General features: G+C 33.9%; 1 protein-coding gene across 1 annotated transcript in view; it reads right to left on the bottom strand.

The window, feature by feature from the left end:
• The window catches only part of LOC129908646 (neurogenic locus Notch protein), a 75,736-nt gene that overhangs the window by 19,799 nt on the left and 36,902 nt on the right, over positions 1 to 19,035 (bottom strand). Inside the window, exons 3-4 of the mRNA XM_055985299.1 lie at positions 3,136 to 3,398; positions 2,867 to 3,068 (exon numbers count right to left, since the gene is read on the bottom strand). Coding sequence (XP_055841274.1) covers positions 2,867 to 3,068; positions 3,136 to 3,398 — 465 coding nt within the window. The remainder of the gene's footprint in view (positions 1 to 2,866; positions 3,069 to 3,135; positions 3,399 to 19,035) is intronic.

Raw genomic sequence — 19,035 nt, 5'->3', positions numbered from 1 at the left:
AGACAAAGACTAACCACCATACGCTGCTGCTTTCGTTTTTTATGTGTTACTCTGGATTTATTGTAATTTTTGAGGTCTTAAGAAAGGTTCACACACGAGATGGCTGGGTTGGAACATATAACATGTACACAAGAGTGGACACCGACGAAACTCTGTTCATATGAATTTGGTTTAATGGCAGTTGTTGGTTGGTTTTTGTTTTTGTGGCCTCAGTGTTTTATTACCCAAGTGGAGTCATTTTTAACCTCGCTCGTCGTTGTCGTTGCTTGGTTAGATGTCGGTGACGATGATACAAGGGACGACAGTGTCTCTTTTTATGTATTTGTTTTTTTTTTTTTTTATTTATTTTGAAGCTGACCTTTCATCATGAAATATTTTGGGGGAATTGAAAGGGTTTTTACAGGGCTCTTACGCATGGATATTATAAGGGAACTTCCTGCAATCCAACTTTTTTTATGTTCGAGCAGGTATAGAAAGACATATTTTTTTTCTTTACTCGTATTACGGTATATACACTTTAAACTAAATACAACAAGTGTTTAAAACTGGAAGTGATTGATTTAATTAAGTGTAAAATTATCGTATATACTACGAACGAACACAAAGAAATAGTCAGTTGTTTGGTTTATGGTTTTGCCAATAAGTTGCTATTAAACTTAATTCCAAATTCATTGAATAATTACATAAATCTTCAATTTTGGGAAAAAAAACTGAGTTTCCCATAAATTTAAACAAATAGATAATAAATTTTGCAGAAAACTCGTTAGTATTTGGATTAAGATTTGAATAAATTAAAAATGCAAGTTTTACATTTATTTTTTTCTTCTTTGAAATTGAAAGATGGTTTTAAATCTTTTAGTGCAAATTGACCTTTAATGTGGAAATTAATTAGTTGAGATTTTAGGCAAGGTAGGTTTTTGTTTAATTTATGTATTTAAATGGTTGATGTTGAAATCAAGAACTTACGTATGTAGTACATATTATATGATTATGGTGTTGAATAATTTTAAATTAATGAAATGGGTTTATTTTAACAAATTTGCTGCGGAGCCGTGCTTTCAAAAATGACGGGCTCGAGCATCCGAAAGAATTCTTCGGGAAGAGTTTTTAAAAGTAATGCGCAACGAGAAAAGAGCTCCTTGCGGTCATCAAATCCGTCAAACACTTCAAACCATTTTGCTGTGGTCACTTCGCATTGCGAACGGATCAATCATCTCTAAAGTGGGTGATAAATTTTAAGGAATCAGAAGCATTATGAGCTCTGAAACCTTTTTTAGTCACAAAATAAGCGAAGGGCTGGATAGGTGAAAAAGATAGGGAAGTGGAGAGGATTTGATGCGCTTAAAACGAAAAATACCATTGATCTAATATTGTTTTATTTACTTCCCAGGCTCGTGCCTGAGAAGATTTAATGCATAAAATTGAAACGAATGAAATGAATGCTAACACAAAATGGTATTGAAAAAGTAGCTATCGTCGGGTGCAAAAAAAGTATGGGAACTATAATCAAGAATTTACAAAAAATGTAAATGTTCACATAAATGTCAAATACAGCGGTGAAAATGGGTGTGCAAATAGGTGTAAATCTCGTTAAATAAACCGAAAAAATAAAAAATAAAACGATAAAACCTCAAAAGTGTTGACCTCGCTGAAAAACAGTGAATGAACAACTTTGGTAAAGTAACTTTTTCGGTCAAGCCAATAGTTTAGTAAATATAGACCAATTCGCGTTTTTCAAAATTTCGGATTTCGCCAGAGGTTTGTCGTCCCGAAAACCAGGACTTAAGCTTTTCTAATACCCTTCTTTCAGATTTGAAAAAAAAAAAAATCAGCTTTCTTAAAAACTTAAGAAAAAAACAAGGTAAATACATGGAGACCAACATTATGAGTCAACGAAATCACAGAAACTTTTAAGTAGACGTCTTATAGTCAGCAAAATTAAAATTTAAATAAAAAAATATTCAACCGCCAACATTTTAAAATTTTTCAACTCTCACTCAAATAACAAAAAAAAAAAAAAAAAAAAATATATTTATTTCTTAATTTTTTTATATATACGAATCCCAATTTATGCTTCCTCTTGATGACAATCTGCACGAAACATCATCAATAAACAACAACGACATTTCATAACTCAATGTTCATTCCAAGAATATTATAATAAATCATTTGCCATATTATGACAATATCTTACTACATTCAACTGATTAAAGGCAGAAACTCTATAGACAAGAGGTAGAGTAGGATGGGGGATAAAACAAACAATATAATTCGTAAAAGACACAACACAGAAGCAAAAAGAACCAGATTTTCATTGCCACAGCAGCGCGCCTCGAAAAGAGACCCACCAACAAACAAACTGCTGTTAGCTATGTATCTCTACTAACCAGTTCACAGAGCTGAATACCAAAAGTGGTTTCATTGTACTTATTCTCATAGGACATAGGAAAGAATAGAAATCCATGACAAAAAAAAAAAAAATGATTAAACTGAAACTCCACCATTCCATATAGTTTTCTTGAGTCTGAGTAATTAAAAGCAAATTAATTTATTGCTGTTGGAGCATTTTGTTAATTCTTTTTATGTGCGCTTTCATCTTCGTCTGTATTTTCATTGCTTCTGATGCAGGAAATTTGTTCTCATGAACTCGAAAGCGCTCAACTAGTGTCTTCGCGGCGGCGCGCATCAACCTGTTGTTGCTTCCAACGTGGCTGGCATGTAACCGAGCCACCCAATGCTTCTGCCGTCGTCGCCTCTGGCGGCGGTACTGACTTAAACTTAATGAGTTCTTATACAAAAAAGGAAATCCAACTTGTAAACATGTCTATTTATAAATTTAAATGTAACCACTTAAAAGACGACTCACTGATATGATCCATGTGTGTTGACACAGCTACCGCCATGTTTGCAGGGATTCGTTTGACACTCCTCGACATCTTCGGAACACACCAAACCTTTGAATCCTTTCGGGCAACTGCATTTGAAATTTCCACCCGGAAGTGAACTGCAAGTTCCTCCATTTCTACAAGGTGATGATGCACAAAGGTTTTGTTTTTCGCATAATTTGCCTAAAATAAATACAAAAAAACAGTTAATTACAACTCTCTGACACTGCTTTAACTAACTGCCACCCACCTGTATAGCCATTGGAGCACGAGCACGTGTATTCTGTCAGTGTTTTTAGGTTGCATGTGCCGCTGTTGAGGCACGGCGACGAATCACATGCATTCGGCACCGGTATCTCACACAAAGATTCCGTGAATCCGATGGGACAGTGACATGCAAATCGCGGTGTTCCATCGCGAAATGTAACCTTGCAGGTGCCACCATTTTGGCATCTTCCTGTGTGGCAGGGATTTGCATATTCACAAAAATCACCTACGTATCGTGTTGAGCAACTGAAATGAGATTAATGAAAAGAAAAAAGCATTTAATATTGTATTTAAATGTGAATGTAGGCAAGTCAATCAAGGAGTCCTAAAGTTGCATCTCACTTGTATGTGTCCTATTTCAACTAACTTTTTCTTCATGGTTAACTACAAAGTATAGAAGAAGTCAAATATAAGAGGTAGACAGTCAAGAGATGGAAAGGAAAAAAAAAACACATTCCAAAGCGTCTGTTTTCGTGGTTAGGCCGCAGCCCACAACAAGCACAAGAAAAATAAATCATCTGGTTGGTGGTGGTGGTTATAAGCTGGCCAGACAAGAACCACCGAAGATTAATACCCGTGCGCATGTTGGCTTTTTAGAGAGCTTGGAATTATGCTTTTGTTGCATCTCTCACCACAGTCTTTTCTTCTTCTACATCTTCAGAGCAGATCAATTTTAAATTTAGACCGCATTTACCACAGAGCAAAAAAAAAGTAATTCGATAGATATGCATAGAGGTGCTTGGCAAGGCAAGAGTTCACCAAACCAACTTCATTGGTTAAAAAATTGATCTTTGATCATATGTACATATATGACTGATCCAAGAGATCGGAAAGTCATAATTTTCTCATTGATAATATATAAAATGTGTGTGGATTGTGGATCTCCACACAATCTTTACCTCTCGTAAAGATGGTTTTTGCAAATTTTATTTTCTAAGCGCGATTTTTTTTTTTTCGATAAACATAAGAGCAAATAAACCGGATAAGGTTCTTTATTGTGCGTTATGTTGTCCCACAAGTATTAAATGTCATCAAATTACACCAAATCAAGCAATAACAACAAAAAAGAACAGATAACACAAACACGATGAAAAAAAAAAAATAAGGAAGCAAAGGGTTGGAAGAGCACTTTGCTTCCCTTTTTTTTAACATTTAACTCGTGGTTTAGAATATTCATGTGTGAAGGAGTACAGAGCAACTTATGTATGTGTGAAGGACATTAGGATATCGATACATGTGGAATTTGCAAGTTTTATCCTAATTGACTAATGACATTAAAAAATCTGAGCAATATGTTATTTAGAGGTATAATCTCTCTTAACTTTAATGTCTAAAGGATTATGTGTTTCCTGTTCTTTTCTTGCCTCTGTGTTCTTAGTATCCATGGAAGTTGTTCAGAACAGTTGGGTTAGATATTTTTCCCTTTTCTTTTGGGGATAAAAATGTGGGAAGTCATTAATGGAAATGTAAAGTTAGGAAGGTAGAGAGTCCCTCGCAAATTCGTTTGGTGACCCTATTAGCTCAGAGCGCACTGTTTTGATACCAAAAATAATGATACCTTTGTTTGAAAAAATCGAGCAGTATAAAAAGAATCCTAATGAAAACAAAGATGATAACAAATGGCAAGGTCCAGTCACTAGAAACACTCTAGGATTACGATTTGCAAGCCTGTTACATCAAAGAATTTCTTTAGAGCAGCCCAATTGTCTGGTCAGTGATGCGTTTGCTGGTATTGAGCCAAAGCACAGTGTGGCCAATCACGAATCTAGCTGGACAAAATTAATAACTCGCGTTAAATCGACTTTTTTTCTAAACAGTTTTAAACAAATGAATGTGAATAGATAAAATTCTATAAAAAAGAAAGATTTTTTAAAAAGAAATCTATAACTTCTGCAAAAAGTGGGTCAAAATAGTGATGAAGAAAATGAATTTTTATAGTATTTGAATTTATGTTTCCGTAAACATATTCTATGATTGGATATACTTAATTATTAAAAAAAACGCTTGAAAAATCTCAATAAATAAAAACTCTTTTGCTATTCACGAAAAAAGAGAGGCAGAATAATTAGTTTTTATTAAAAAATAGAACTTTTACACACGTTTTTGACAGGTGACATATATGATTTATTTTCTCAATATCATGCTTTAAATTAAAATTTAAGCAATAATTTTAATTAAATATGTTTCCCAATCATAAAAAATGGCATCACCTTTAAAAATATCTGCAGATAATTTAAAAAAGTAACTCCTTTTCGTGCGATGCAAACTTGAAACTTAAGGGCCTATTAAAAGCAGCTGTGTTTATTATTACCTTCGATGTTTTTCAAGCTAATAATTCTCTAAATTTCTTGGTGTCCCTATTTCTGGCCTTTTACACTTGCTTGCTTTTTGCATTTAACTTGTTTTAGGTGTTCCGACAGAAAAGCATCATTCATCAATGATAATGCCTGATTAGTTGAAAATTCCAGTGGTTTAGTGGTTCCAGAGGATCAGAACTTAATCTTTTATACATTTTGATCCTTCACTCAAAGAAAATTTCGATAAATCCTTTACGGTTTTATTGGAATATGCTTTTTCAATTTTGCGGAGAGCGATTCTACTGATTTTAACTATTTCTAATGGATAGGTGCACTTTTAACCTTTCGTTTGTTATATTTTTCACATTTTTTTAATTTTTAAAAATTCTTTTCTTCTTTGTTTCACTATCTACTGTTTTTGTTTATTTAGTTACCACATAATATTGGTCAAGCAAAATGAAATTCATGTTTAAAGAGCGGTCCAAAGTGTCTTCCACCTTTTTTTTTTTTTTTTTTTTTTGCTTAACTTGAAGCACAAAACTTTTATATATGTTTTTAATTTTTATTTATTGTCAAAAATGTTCCAAAGATGATACCTGCTTATTAAAAGATCAAAAAAACTGTCTTTTCGATCTTATTTGGCAGTTTTGACACATTTTTGGAAAATTTGTTTTTTTGAAAATCTTGACTTCATTTTGAAAAGTGAAAAAAGTTGTATGGCGGTCGAGAAAACGCGAGACATGTAAATAGCTAATCTCAATGACAACACTCCACAATACATTAATTAATTAATTTCAGACCGGAAAAATGCGGAAAAATTAACTTTACCTCTATTTGAAAAACAAAGATATTTTTTTTTGCACTTCCTAGCCTTCTTACAGAATTTATTTTTTTTTAAATAGTTGCAATGGTAATTAATAAATAAAAATTATAATACTTTACCTCCAAATGTAGATTAACAATTTAAAAAAACAACTACAACAAAAAAACTACCAAAGCGTTTTTAATCGTCAACCAAACTCAAGCGAAAAATAGAATACTTTATATTATCTCCATCCAACTGTTGGCAAGAACCAACTTTCAAGCTTAGCTTAAGCTAATCCGAGATGAAAACCAAAAAACCAAACATGAATTACAGTTACCCATTGTATTGAGAAGCTCAACTCATGATTTAAAATCATGTGGCTAAACTTTTTTTTTTCTATTTTGTCCAGTCAGATTGGCGAATTACCACACTGTGCAAAGGCGGGAAAAATGGGTTTGGCTGTGAGTGAGCCTGTGCAAGAACTTTGTCATCCCAGTATTGCTTTATTTGGCGGAGGTATGGAAATTGACAAGGTTGGAAGAAAATCTTCTGGGTGGGTTTGAGAGAAAGCTTCTTTGGGGAAATGTTAGGTCCAGTTGTGCATCAACTGAGACTTCAACTTTGAGCTCCTGGAGACAACCAGCTAGGGACAGAGCTGGCTGAAGGGACTTGGTGGTTGAGGCCGAGTTCCATTCTGAACCAATTATCTGAAGACTCTAATCTTTGATTCTGAGAGCTTTCTATGTCACTGATAAATTCGCTGCCCAAGAAAATTTGTCTTTTCCCAGTGAGAGCAGGACATCGGCAGAGAAAATTAACACCCGTTTCTTTTTCTTCAAGTGGCAGAAGTTTTCGTGAGTGGTTGTAAAAATTTGAAAGGTGTGTGTTTGTTGAAGTCAAAGATTGGAAAAAGAAGGAATTGGAAGCATTAACAGTAACCCAGTAATTTTCGAATTTTTGTTTCGACCGACCAGAAAAATTAGACATTTAACAAAATAGAATTTGAACAAGAAGATGAAACCTATTGAATTATAAGAAAAAGTGGTTTGACCTAAAACAAAATTAATCACGCGTATCGATGATGATCTGAAGATAAAATCAAGAATCGACTTATGTTCAACAACAAAAGAGTTAACAATCTCCAAAGCGAAAGAGAAGTTCCTTCCAGATATAACTGCGTTGAAAAAAAAAATCAAAACCAAGTTTTTTGACATTATAACAAAACGACACATAAAAAAACAGCAATTCATAACTACATCTACTATCTCCACGTCTTATAGACTACAAAGCGACTTCGGAACAAAACTATAAAAAAAAAAAACACCTTACATTGTACCCAATCACAGTAAAGACTCTATATGCCCACCTGTATTTGCCTTTTGGCTTCATCCATTCCTCCAACAATCTACACCATAGGCATATATCGTCAGATATACAGAAAAAAAAGTTTGGTGTTTAAACAAGCATTGGAAGACGGTGTGGGTCATCATCTACTGTAGCTGCACCCTCTACATTTGTAATTAGCATGCCTTGTTTTCTGCCAAAGTGCCGATTGCACTACAAAGCCATCTTGTGTGCAAAATGCCACTTGAAACAGCCACAGTTTTTGATATCAAAAACCAAGTCGAAAAAAAAACAAAATCGGAACAACATAGTGTACAAGACACAACATTAAAACTATTGATGACAAACTAGCAGTGATATTGGCGCGATTCAAGTGAAACTATTTCTCACCGTCGCCATAATAAAACATGCACACAAATTCCACGCGCCGGTCGTCCCCCTTCATATATATTGGCATCCGACTTTAAAAACCTCACATACCTACTCCTTCTTCTTCTTAAGAGATTTCCTGGTGATTGCTATTGCACCACCACCTCTGCTTTGGCCGCGCTGCACCATTGCTTTCTTGGTAAAACATTTATTGGCACCAATGTGCTCGCAGTATGTCTAGCATATGCATCAAAGAGATAGAAGGGGACGACTCGGGGTGCAGATATATACAACAGCCTTAGATTAAGCACCTGGAGATTTTATGATCTCAGCTAAGGCACCTCTGGCTCTCAAAGATGGATAACAGTGAATGGCGATAATGCCGACTCAGATGGCCGACACAGCAAATACGAGTTTTTCAGAAGAACCGACTAATGCCGCTCTCTCTCCCTCCGCGCACCAGTTTGTTGTAATGTATATATAGGATACCGCCGACCGACATGCTGCGCATACACAGAAATGTAAAACGGTTTTTTTCTCGTTGAATGGCTAAATATTGTACACAGAGTGTTCGGTCATAGTGTGCCTTAATGACTAACAAGAAGTTGTGTTAATTACAGGCAGCACCAGGAGCAACTTAAACCGAAGTCTAAGTAAGGTGAGAAAGAGAGAGAGAGAGAGAGAGTAAGGAAAGGAAAGGAATGAAGAAAAAAAAATACTCTAAATGGAAATGAACCAGAGACCTTAGATGGCAAATGGAACGGGAAGCTATATTGAATCAACGACATGTAAGGTAAATGGAAAGTTGAAATAGTCATATCCGCAGCAAACAGAGTTTACCATTCAATATGTGTGCAATGATGTTTGGGTATGGGAATGAAGTTTTTTGCAAAAAGCCCATATTTATAACACTAGACCTAACCTTATGAAGTTATGAATGAAATTCCCTTACAACAATTTTGAACGTTGGTATTTATTTTCTTTTTTTTTTTGTTTGTTTTTATTTCAACTTAAAGAGTCCAAGTTGTTGCCGGTTTTAAATGAATGCTTTCTGAATTCATGAGAAAAAAAAAATAAGATTTTAGGGCATCGCTAAAAAGTTTCGCAAAATTCACTGACCTTGACTTGTGGTCAACCAAGGAATGATAAATTAACTTATGCCAAATGGAGTATGAAATATTTTAAAAAATATCTTAAGAATAAAAAAGTAGTATAATGGTAGAGGGAGGCTACCATCAAGTACAATGTAGTCAACGCTTCATCCGCTCTTGCAGGTTTTGGACTTGATAGGACGGGAAGACAAAAACATAATACCAATTAGGGACGTTTGATTAAAAACTGCCAATTGATAGTATGGAAGTATGAAAGCAGAGATTCGAAGTGATTGGCGCGGTTGAGTTGTTTCCAGAGTTAGAACACTTTTTTCTTGAAGAGGTACCACTGTTTTTCTCGAATAAAGCTTAATATCTGCGTCGACCCTCGTTTAGTCAAAAAAGTTTTGGGTACACCTTGGCTCTAGCTTGATGACCTGTTAAAGGTTTGGCGATTAATATCAATAAATTTGGCAATGACCAGCGATCAATTTTAACACCCTTAAGTGAAGTAGATATAATGAAGGTGATAAACCTTCTACCTCTGGTATATTCCAAAAAAATGTCGCCACCGAAGTCTTACGTCTAATACAAATTTCAACTATTCTGAATTCAGTTTAACACCAACTCGCTTTCGACGGCACACCTGTTATGGTTTGAGACAAACTTAAAATTTTCTTTGCCTATAGAACTTGTATGTTATAGAAGGCAGGTGCCAAATCGGCTAACGCGAGAGTTTATAGTCAAAATTCAGAATCTGAAGTCAGTTTAGCTTAAATGCCCTCAAAAATAGGAGTAAATTGCAGAAATCCCAAATTTTAATGCGGTTTTCATTGTTTTTTGCAATTTACTCAAAATTTTGAGGGTGTTTGGGCAAAACCGAGTTCAGATTCGGATTTGGCACGTCAAATTACATAAAGATAGGCAGGTCCGGTCAAAAGTATTGGCATTTTTTTTGTGGGCCTTTGTTGTCATGGGCAAGAAAAAATGAACAGTTTTAAAAATTTATATCTGAGCAACCAAAAACGATATGAAAATTTTTCAAGCGTAGTTACAAAGAATAATATTTTTTCTAAAAAGTAAGACCATAACAAATTTTCTACCATTAGTATGAACAGAGAAATTAGTTTTTCATTTCTTCGATTGTCCCAATAAATTGAAATTTCTTTGTCGAGTAAAAAAATCATAATTTCCACAATTTTTAACTGATTTTGATGAATAAATGCTTATTTACTACAGCATAAATAGAACAATAAAACTGTTTTAAAAAAACACAAAATGAAGCTTAAAACGGTCTCCGAATTTCAAAAAACGGGGAAAAAATGTACTTTGAGATTCAGTCCATAAAATCTATACATATATTGAAAAAGCACAAGTAGTCGTCTGTTTAGAACTGTAAAAATAATCTGAAATTGACCGAAAAATGACTGAGTAAAAAATCCTTGAAATCTGAAAACATTGAAAAACGGTTTTTTGACGACAACTTGAAATTTTGAGTCTATGAAAAATTTCAAGTGCCGAAATATAATGTACTCAGTAATACATACAACCTCTGGTAGGGCACTTCCAAAGTAATTAACATAGTTTTTAGTGTTATCGACTATCGCGTTAGCCGATTTTGCCCCAGATATCTTCAAACCAGCGATGTGTAATCAGACAGATTTAAACTAAGTCTACCCGTTTTGGAATTGGAAATTGGCGGAAACAGAAGTTAATCCAGAAAAAGTGTATTATCCATTTCGGATATATAAAACAAATGGGTTAAACAGGTGCTTTGTGGTCTGTGGAAACTGGCTTCAGTCTTTCCGAGAGAAGCTAAAGATTTCATGAGAAGGGTTAATCTTATCCAGGACGAACTCATGCACTCAACCTCTGATACTGAGCTTGTGGATTTTTATTGGGAATCAGATATCCCAAAACAAGCTTTCTTTGGTGGTTTCATTATGATCCTCAGTCATTTCTAACCTAAACTGATACCAAAGTTTTTAGGTGCACACCTTTTTTTTGCACGCTAAACTTTTTGAATCACACTTTTCGAATACGAAAGGTACCGAATGGAACCAAATTAATGTGAACAGAGGCTAAAATTTAAGTTTGCGAATAAGACGTTTCAATAAATTGAATGGACTCTTTATTTTGTGCTATTTTTTTTTACAAATAAACAATTTCTGAGGTTAATTACTTTTAGGAAGGTCAAAAATGATTTAAGAAAATGGCGACTTTAACTTATGTATCTTAAACTGAACTGAAACAAAAATAAAAAAAAACAAAATTCAAGTTGAAACTTAAACCTTGTTTTTTTCATCTATTTTTGGATATTTCTGATCACAACATCTATTATGTGAATACAAAAATTAAAAAAAAAAAAAAAATATTTCCAAGCACACAAATACTCTACTCATACACCACCACTCCTTATATTTCCTAAAGTATTATGGAGGTTTTCTTGTTCAATTTTTTTTTATATATTTGGCCGAACCATGAATGTGAGAAGCACAGTGTATATGAAAACTGTCAAAAGATTCCCAATTTAAACATAATTAAGGCAAAATGTCTCCCTTGGGGCACGAGTGAACCCAAGCCCAACCTCAATTAATGCAGTAGTGGCCGAGGTATAGAGTATAATCTAGCCTCAGGCTTTTTGTTTTGTTATACCTACATACGAAGTTACGAGAAGAGAAACTTCAAGTCGAACTATAAAGAAAGAGGCACAGCGCGATCAGTTATTTTTTTTTCTTATTTTTGCTTCCATTTTCTTATATTCTTTGTGTGGTTTGGTATTTTTTTTTTTTATACCAGAAATGATGCCCAAGATGCCCGTTTCAGCAACCCCAGTGATACTCATCTTGAATCCACCTATCGCTTCGAATATCTACCATGACTAAGTAGAGTCGGTAGTATATGCGAAACCGAAATCGAACTCATGTTGAATTTCAATTAGTCGTCGTCGTTCTTTCCAACTTCACAAGGATAGCAGTGCTTCACCATCAAGCATCAGCAACTCCAGCTCCAGCATCAGCAAACTAGCGACAGTATTGAAGAGGAAGAGCGGTATCACGATCGCTAGCCAGATACTGAGCTTTTTCTCTGCCTACACTCTCACTCATAGCATTTAGTTGCTTCAGACTGTGAATATAGTCAGCTCCATCAGCTAAAAGACATCAACAGTGGTGAGGAGTATATATTCTCCCAATATGGAACCCGGTTGGAATGCCGCTTGAGCTAGGAGACGATCACGGCCGGCTCACAAGCACAGTAGTTACACATACACTCTATTGGTATGGACCACAATGGTGCAACCCGGCTGACTGGTTGGCTTCAACAAAGTCTCTCTCAAGCCATCATAACAAAAAAATAAAGCCGACAAAAGACATTATGTTGGAAATAATTTTTCTCACATTCTCGACCACAAGACCAAAAGGGAATTCGTCGTTTCTTGATGGCGTGTTTATCAACGGAATACCAGTTGCTATGAGTAACCGTTCCATATGCACACTATACAGTCTATAGACACTCTTTGGTCCATTGAAGCTCTAGAAGAAGCACATCAGACATAGCATCTCGCAGCGCAATACTGCAGCCAGAGAGCTCCATAGATTATCGCATTGAGTAAACAAAAGACTAATGTCGAGAGATGTGCACTTGTGGAAATGCTAATGGAAACTCACCATTAATCTTATTTGCAAGCATTATGATTATTTTCAACTGGAGTATTTTGTGTGTCTAGTCTTTATAGTCGAGTCGAGTAGATAGATTTGGAGCTTCTATACCACACAACAACAATTGACTTGATTAAGGGATACACAGTTGCCAATCAGCCAAAAGGAGTGCTTGTTGCATGTGTATCTCTGGAGGAGATGTCGATGAGGTTGAGGTCTTTGCGGATCAAACGAGCACAAGATTAGTTGTAATCGCACTTCTCTATTCGCGCACGTCATGCTGTGTGATGCGATTTGAATGGTTGCACCACAAAGGGTGCCCATCAGAGTTGAACGCTTGAATAAATTAGATTAGTCTTTGTTTCTGTTCAATTCTTTTTTATGTGATGGTTGAGTGTATGAGTAAAGGAGCAGAAAAAAGGAGTCAATAGTTGACATCCCGAAACAAATTGGTTATAAGTTTTCTTGAGATAGAGTATCGAAAGCATACCGAAAAAGAAAAAGGGTATGCTTTAGTAAATGTACTTCGGATTTGCTCATTTCTTTTGGGAACCGTTTTCTTACTTCTCAAACTTAAACAAGCAAGCAATTATAGCTTCTAGAACTATGTCTTAAGAAAGTCACTTAATTCTTTGGAACTCATATAAGTTGTTTGCCCTTTGCAAGTAAGAATGACGAGTTTGGGCAGAAGATTAAATAAAACAGGTGGCATTTGCCAAAGAAAATCTGTAGATGAAGGTTAAGTTCAGAAACGTTAGAGACTAAAAAGTTAGCCAAATTACGGGTCTCTGATTGTTAAGCTGCCAAAAAAATATTTCAAATTAAGGCAATTTTATTATGGTGTTTTCGTTTGTTGAAAAAATCAATTTATTTTTTGATCTTAAACTGTCAAAAAACTGCGCTAAGAATGTCATATTAACCCGTAACACCATCTAGATATGATAATTGTAAAATCGGTTTTGGTATGGGGTGAACCTTCTATCGCGTGGACACTCTCTTATTTTACTCAAAGTCATGACATCTAATGAAAGCACGTCCAAACCAAAAAAGATTTCTCTGAGAGATCAGTGATTTTTGGTGTCGGATAAAATTTTTTTTTTGAGGAGATTTCGAAAATTTTTTATTAAAATTGTTCGTAGAATTTTAGCACATTTTAGTTTCCAAACATGTAGGTATCTTATCTTTTTTCCTTGAAGGAGGTTATTTTTTCAACCTATTTTTATGTATGTGGGTACGTATGTTTCCTCAAAACTTCTTAACTTATTACCATCATTTTACAAATGAGATATCGTAAAAAGCTTCTTGTTTGTCCGCTGGTTATAGGCTATGTACCGTTCTTTTATATGGCGCCTTTAGAGGCAAAGGTTATGATTGTGAAACTCAGCCTTAATTGCATACAAAATTATGTTTTTCGTAAAAGAAAATTATTTAAAGCTGTTAACCCTTTGTTCTTGGAGTAACTTTTTGAATAAGTTTTGATATATCCTGATTACTAGCCAAAACTAAAAAATAATGATTGTTCTATTAATAACATTGTACAGAGAAACTTTTGAGATGAGAGTACAAGAGTTGAAGTCCTTTTTTAGTAAAAATACCTGTAAAAACCATTTGTTTTACCAAGAAGGCTTATTGATTGGAAAAGCCAATTGCATAGATCGCAAAACCATTATAAGCATTCACTTTTAGTGTTGCCATTATTTAATTTTGTGGCTCTCAGCTTAAGACTGCTTGAAAAATTGAGAAACTCCTCGCAAATATTTCAATTTTTAACTAAATATTAACTTTTTTAAAGATATAATAGCTCTAATGGCTATAATGGTTTCGTGCTGAAACCACTAGGGAAGCAAGGCTTAATTTAATTTTTCTCAAAATGTTATTTGAACTGTTTGGAAATGAAAATTTGATCTTTTTTCAGCAGCATTAAATTAAATTCAGATTATTTTAAATAAATGATATCTATTTTATTCGTATTGGCTAGAAACACTTCACTACCAGCAAATTTTGTAACAGAGCTGTTTGATGAAAAGTAGTAGGTAGTCTGCATTTCAATTTATTGACAGAAATGAAAAATGATTGACTTCGATTGTTTGTATCATTAATACCTAGAGATTTTAACAATACAAGTACAAGTTTTGAATTTACCGAAAAGCGTAATCCTGGCTTAAAAGCCTTTACGACTTCTGGGTCAATGTGGGACAAAAATATCAGCAAACAAAATAAATTGTTTACTGCTCAAATTAGCTGTTTTATTCGGGTCACCCTTTATCAAAAAAACAAAAAAAAAAAAACAACATTACATGACCGCGTGATCGAAATCAAAACAAAATTACTATGCATTTTTTATTTAAAATCAAACAAGATAAGAAAATTGAAAAGCAAAAGAAAATTTTACATGGAAATCATTCGGTTTATATGAATCAACTTATCAAAGATTTATTGGAAAAGAATGTATGTCATCATCATCCCACGTTCTTTTGTCTTTTTTACTTCTTCTTTTTTTTAATAAAAAATTATAATTTATACAAATAGCCATGAAGATTGTTAGAATGCAGTAGATAATATGCTTCTTGCTGCGCCCACCATCATTATCTACTACTACTTCTACTGATCGATCTTTTATTTTTTTCAAAAGCCTAAAGTCTGAAATCCAATCTAAACCAATTACCATAAAAGACGGTTGTCTCTCAAGCCTTTGTGGTTAATTAACAAAAACACTATTAGAAAAGCTTTAATTAACAAATAAAAAACATCCAAGACAATCAAAACTGGTATTTCAACATAAAATTAAATAAACAACAAGGGTTTGCCTCTTTTTTTTTTTGATTTTGTATTAAAGATTATATTCATGCGATGAACCTAATCGAAATACAAAAAAAACTGTATGGAACTGTATCTGATGGTGTTTTTTCTATTTTTTATGAGATGAGATGCAGAACTATACTAAGATTGGTTTGGGTTTATAATCCAAAGCGATGTAAGGTAAAGTTATTACATTCATTTGAGGAAAACATAAAAAAGCTAACAGTTTTTTTTTTTTTAATTTTATTTATAATGCAGCAAAGAACATAAAAGGACACAGCTTTAAAGAATGCAACTGCAGATGGATCAAAAGGTCAAGTTGCAGTTTTGGAATATGTAGTTTTTACCTCGATCCATTAAAGAAATTTAAATCTTAAAAAAAAAAAAACAGAGTCTTAGAGAAGTGGAAAAAGAAGAAGATGACCAAACTGTCATCTGGGCTGTTAATAGGCAAGTTCAGGAAACATTAAAAACTAGACATTTAGTTAAGGTCATTTAGGGACTAAATATTTAGGTAAATTTCACGTCTCTGATTGGTTCACTGTCAAAAAAATTCTTCCAATTACATGGTTGATAGAAAATTGGTGAAAATTTGTTTGGAAGAAAAATCGGCCAATATTGAAAGATCTAGCAGTCGTTTAAACTTAGCTTAATTAACCCAGCGGGTACATCGAATTATTATAAAGCTGGATCCACTCTAGGTTGATCCAGCACGTTCAAAATAGTTTCCAAATCGGCATAATGAATAGTACAAACTTTCCAAACTGGTTCAAATGATGTGTGGGCTCAGATATGTCCTATAAGCATCAGTTAGAATAATTTGGAAATGTTTAACTGTTCAGTTTGTCGATTTGGAACGTATATTGAACGTGTTGATCAACCTAGTGTGGACCCAGCTTAAGGCATGTTCATACGAACTTTTTATCAATTTAGTATGCATTTTTATCCGTATAGAAGAAACATCAACACCACCTTCCTGACTATTAATGCTTGTAATATATTATTTTTCTACTTAGAAAAATATTACTTTTATAGAATTTCATTCTATGTATGTACCCTATACAAATATAAAAACATTGTTAAAAAAACACACAAATACATAAATACAACCACAGACCTTACGGTCTGTGTACACTGGACAAACAATTAAAAAATAAAAAAGAAGAGAAGAAAAAGAAAAAAACATGTTTTACGAGATTGAAGTTATTTCCCTTAGGAAACCGGGAGAATGTGTTTACCTTCAGCTGGTATGTTGTTTCGTCTTGAAAACAAAAAAAAAAACAAAAAGAAAAAAGAATCCAAGAAGTAAAATATTTAATGTATTTGAATTATAAAAAAAAGATGATGATGACGAGAGACTCAATCCTTTGATATTGTGTCTTGTTTAGAAGTTTCAAAGGTATTCGATAGACTTGACAATCTCATTTGCGATGCGTTGTGAGATGAATAATTTTGTAATGTTGTCGTCAAGGAATAGTTCTTTAGACACTAATCTTTAAATTATATACGGGGTACTTTTTTTTTTGCTGTGTGGTGAGATCTGTATCTGTATTTAGGGGGAGGGTTTTTCGATCCTGTTTAATAATATAAGTAAACCAAAAGATTAGTTTCCTCTTTTTTCACAAAGGGTTGGTAATTTTTTTTAAATCCTAATGATCCATAATTACGGTACTTCATCAAATAAAAATGGCAAATAATTTCGGTAATGGGTCCCTTAAAATTAATGTATATAGATACTTAATTCCACTTATTTTTCATTTGTGCATTTTTATTCATCAACTTATAACCCTATTTTGCTGTTTTTATCGACATTTTTTTTATTTTAGTTTCCGATTATGGGAATATTAAAATTTCTCATGTGGAAAACCGCATCTTTACAAAAAAAAACCTAAAGATAAAAAACAAATGAAATGTCCATAATATAGAAATTTAGACCACTATGTGGTTTAGGGTACTTATGTAGGATAAGAGAAGTAAAACATTCATAAACGAATTACAATAATTATTTTTCAAATCTGAAGGAAAACTACATATCCACAACTTAACCATTCGAAGAAAGATTTCCAAATAAAAAAAGCAATGAAATTCCACATTAACGAACAGGAAGTGCTCTGCTAACATCTCCAGCAGGTTACAGACTTTCGTTAATCGATGTTTGCTGTGCATTTTTACGATGTACTAGCCACAAACCATATCAATCGTGTCGATTTGCGGAATTGAACCAGCCTGAAAAAGTGGAGGTAGGCATAATGCAACGAAAATGGCGGTGAACTAGCCAAACATCGAGGAAATCTAACAATAATACCTCGAAGCAATCTTTTGAATGCAATCCTCAGTAAGACATGTTGATCAGTTGTAATAGTAAAAGCATTTTAATTTGTAAATCTAGATAAAACTAATAAAACCAATCGGTCCTATTACTAAATCTACACTGAAAATGTTCGAAATTCGTAAAATACGGACCAGTTTAATAGCAAAAACTTAAAAAAAATGTTTAACTAAAATTCTTCTTTTTTCACTTATAACCCCATAATATCAAGTATCAAGATGTTGTACCAACTTGTAATGAAAGCTAAGGTCGAAGTCTTAAAATAATCGTTTTGAGTTACGACAGCAAAAATTCGTATTTCGTATTAGGAATTGCTTTTTCGTTAAGTGACAAAGTTGGAATTTTCCAAAGAAAATAAGAACTTCAATATATTTATTCCAATTTTCTACAAATATTTAATTTTAAACAAAAAACATCCAGTATGTTCTCATGAAAAAAAAAAACTGATCTAAAAACCATTTGATTCCTAGAACAAAAAAAACAAAAACTAACCAAATTAGGTCGTTAATATAACAAATCTAGTGCTCCATTAAAGTAATGTAATGTGGAGTGGAGGCATCATCTAATGGCAAGAAAGTTCACGATGTTATCGCGCGCTTACTGCACCAACAACAACAAAAACAACAAACACGAGAAATATATCGAACCAAATTAAAACAAATCTCAGGAGTCTCTCTGTGTGTATTTCTCTCTCTTTCCCCCTCGCTCTATGAATCCCCCTATAAACATAGTATAGTGATGCTGATGGCTCGCAATCTCAGATTAAGCATATCTCTACAAAATCGGGGGCATGCAAAGGCTGTCATTGTGTCCCTGTTTCTATAACTGCACCGAAACGATCGCACTCTTAAAAAACCAAATAACATAAAGTGCATTATAGAGCTTGCTTTGCTATATGTAGCTTGATTTTGCCTCTGTTGTGTGCTTTTGCTGCGTCTCTCTGGACGGTTTGGCTTGCCGCTGATGCTAGTGGTTGATGCTATATTGCTGCAACGAATTGTCATTACATGTGCCATGTCAATATAGATGCAGTCGCACCAACAATCAGCCATTGTACAATAAAACTACGATTATTCATTTTAGTTCGTTAAATTACATGAGATGTTAGAAGTTGGAACTTATGTAGCAGGCAGCAACTATTCGTACATAGCAACAAATAAAACGAATGCGAATGTGTTTAGCGTTACACT

This window comes from Episyrphus balteatus, chromosome 2, assembly GCF_945859705.1.
Source record: "Episyrphus balteatus chromosome 2, idEpiBalt1.1, whole genome shotgun sequence".
Lineage (NCBI taxonomy): Eukaryota > Metazoa > Arthropoda > Insecta > Diptera > Syrphidae > Episyrphus > Episyrphus balteatus.
The sequence above is the reverse complement of the archived record's forward strand: the minus strand, read 5'-3'. Positions and strand labels throughout refer to the sequence as shown.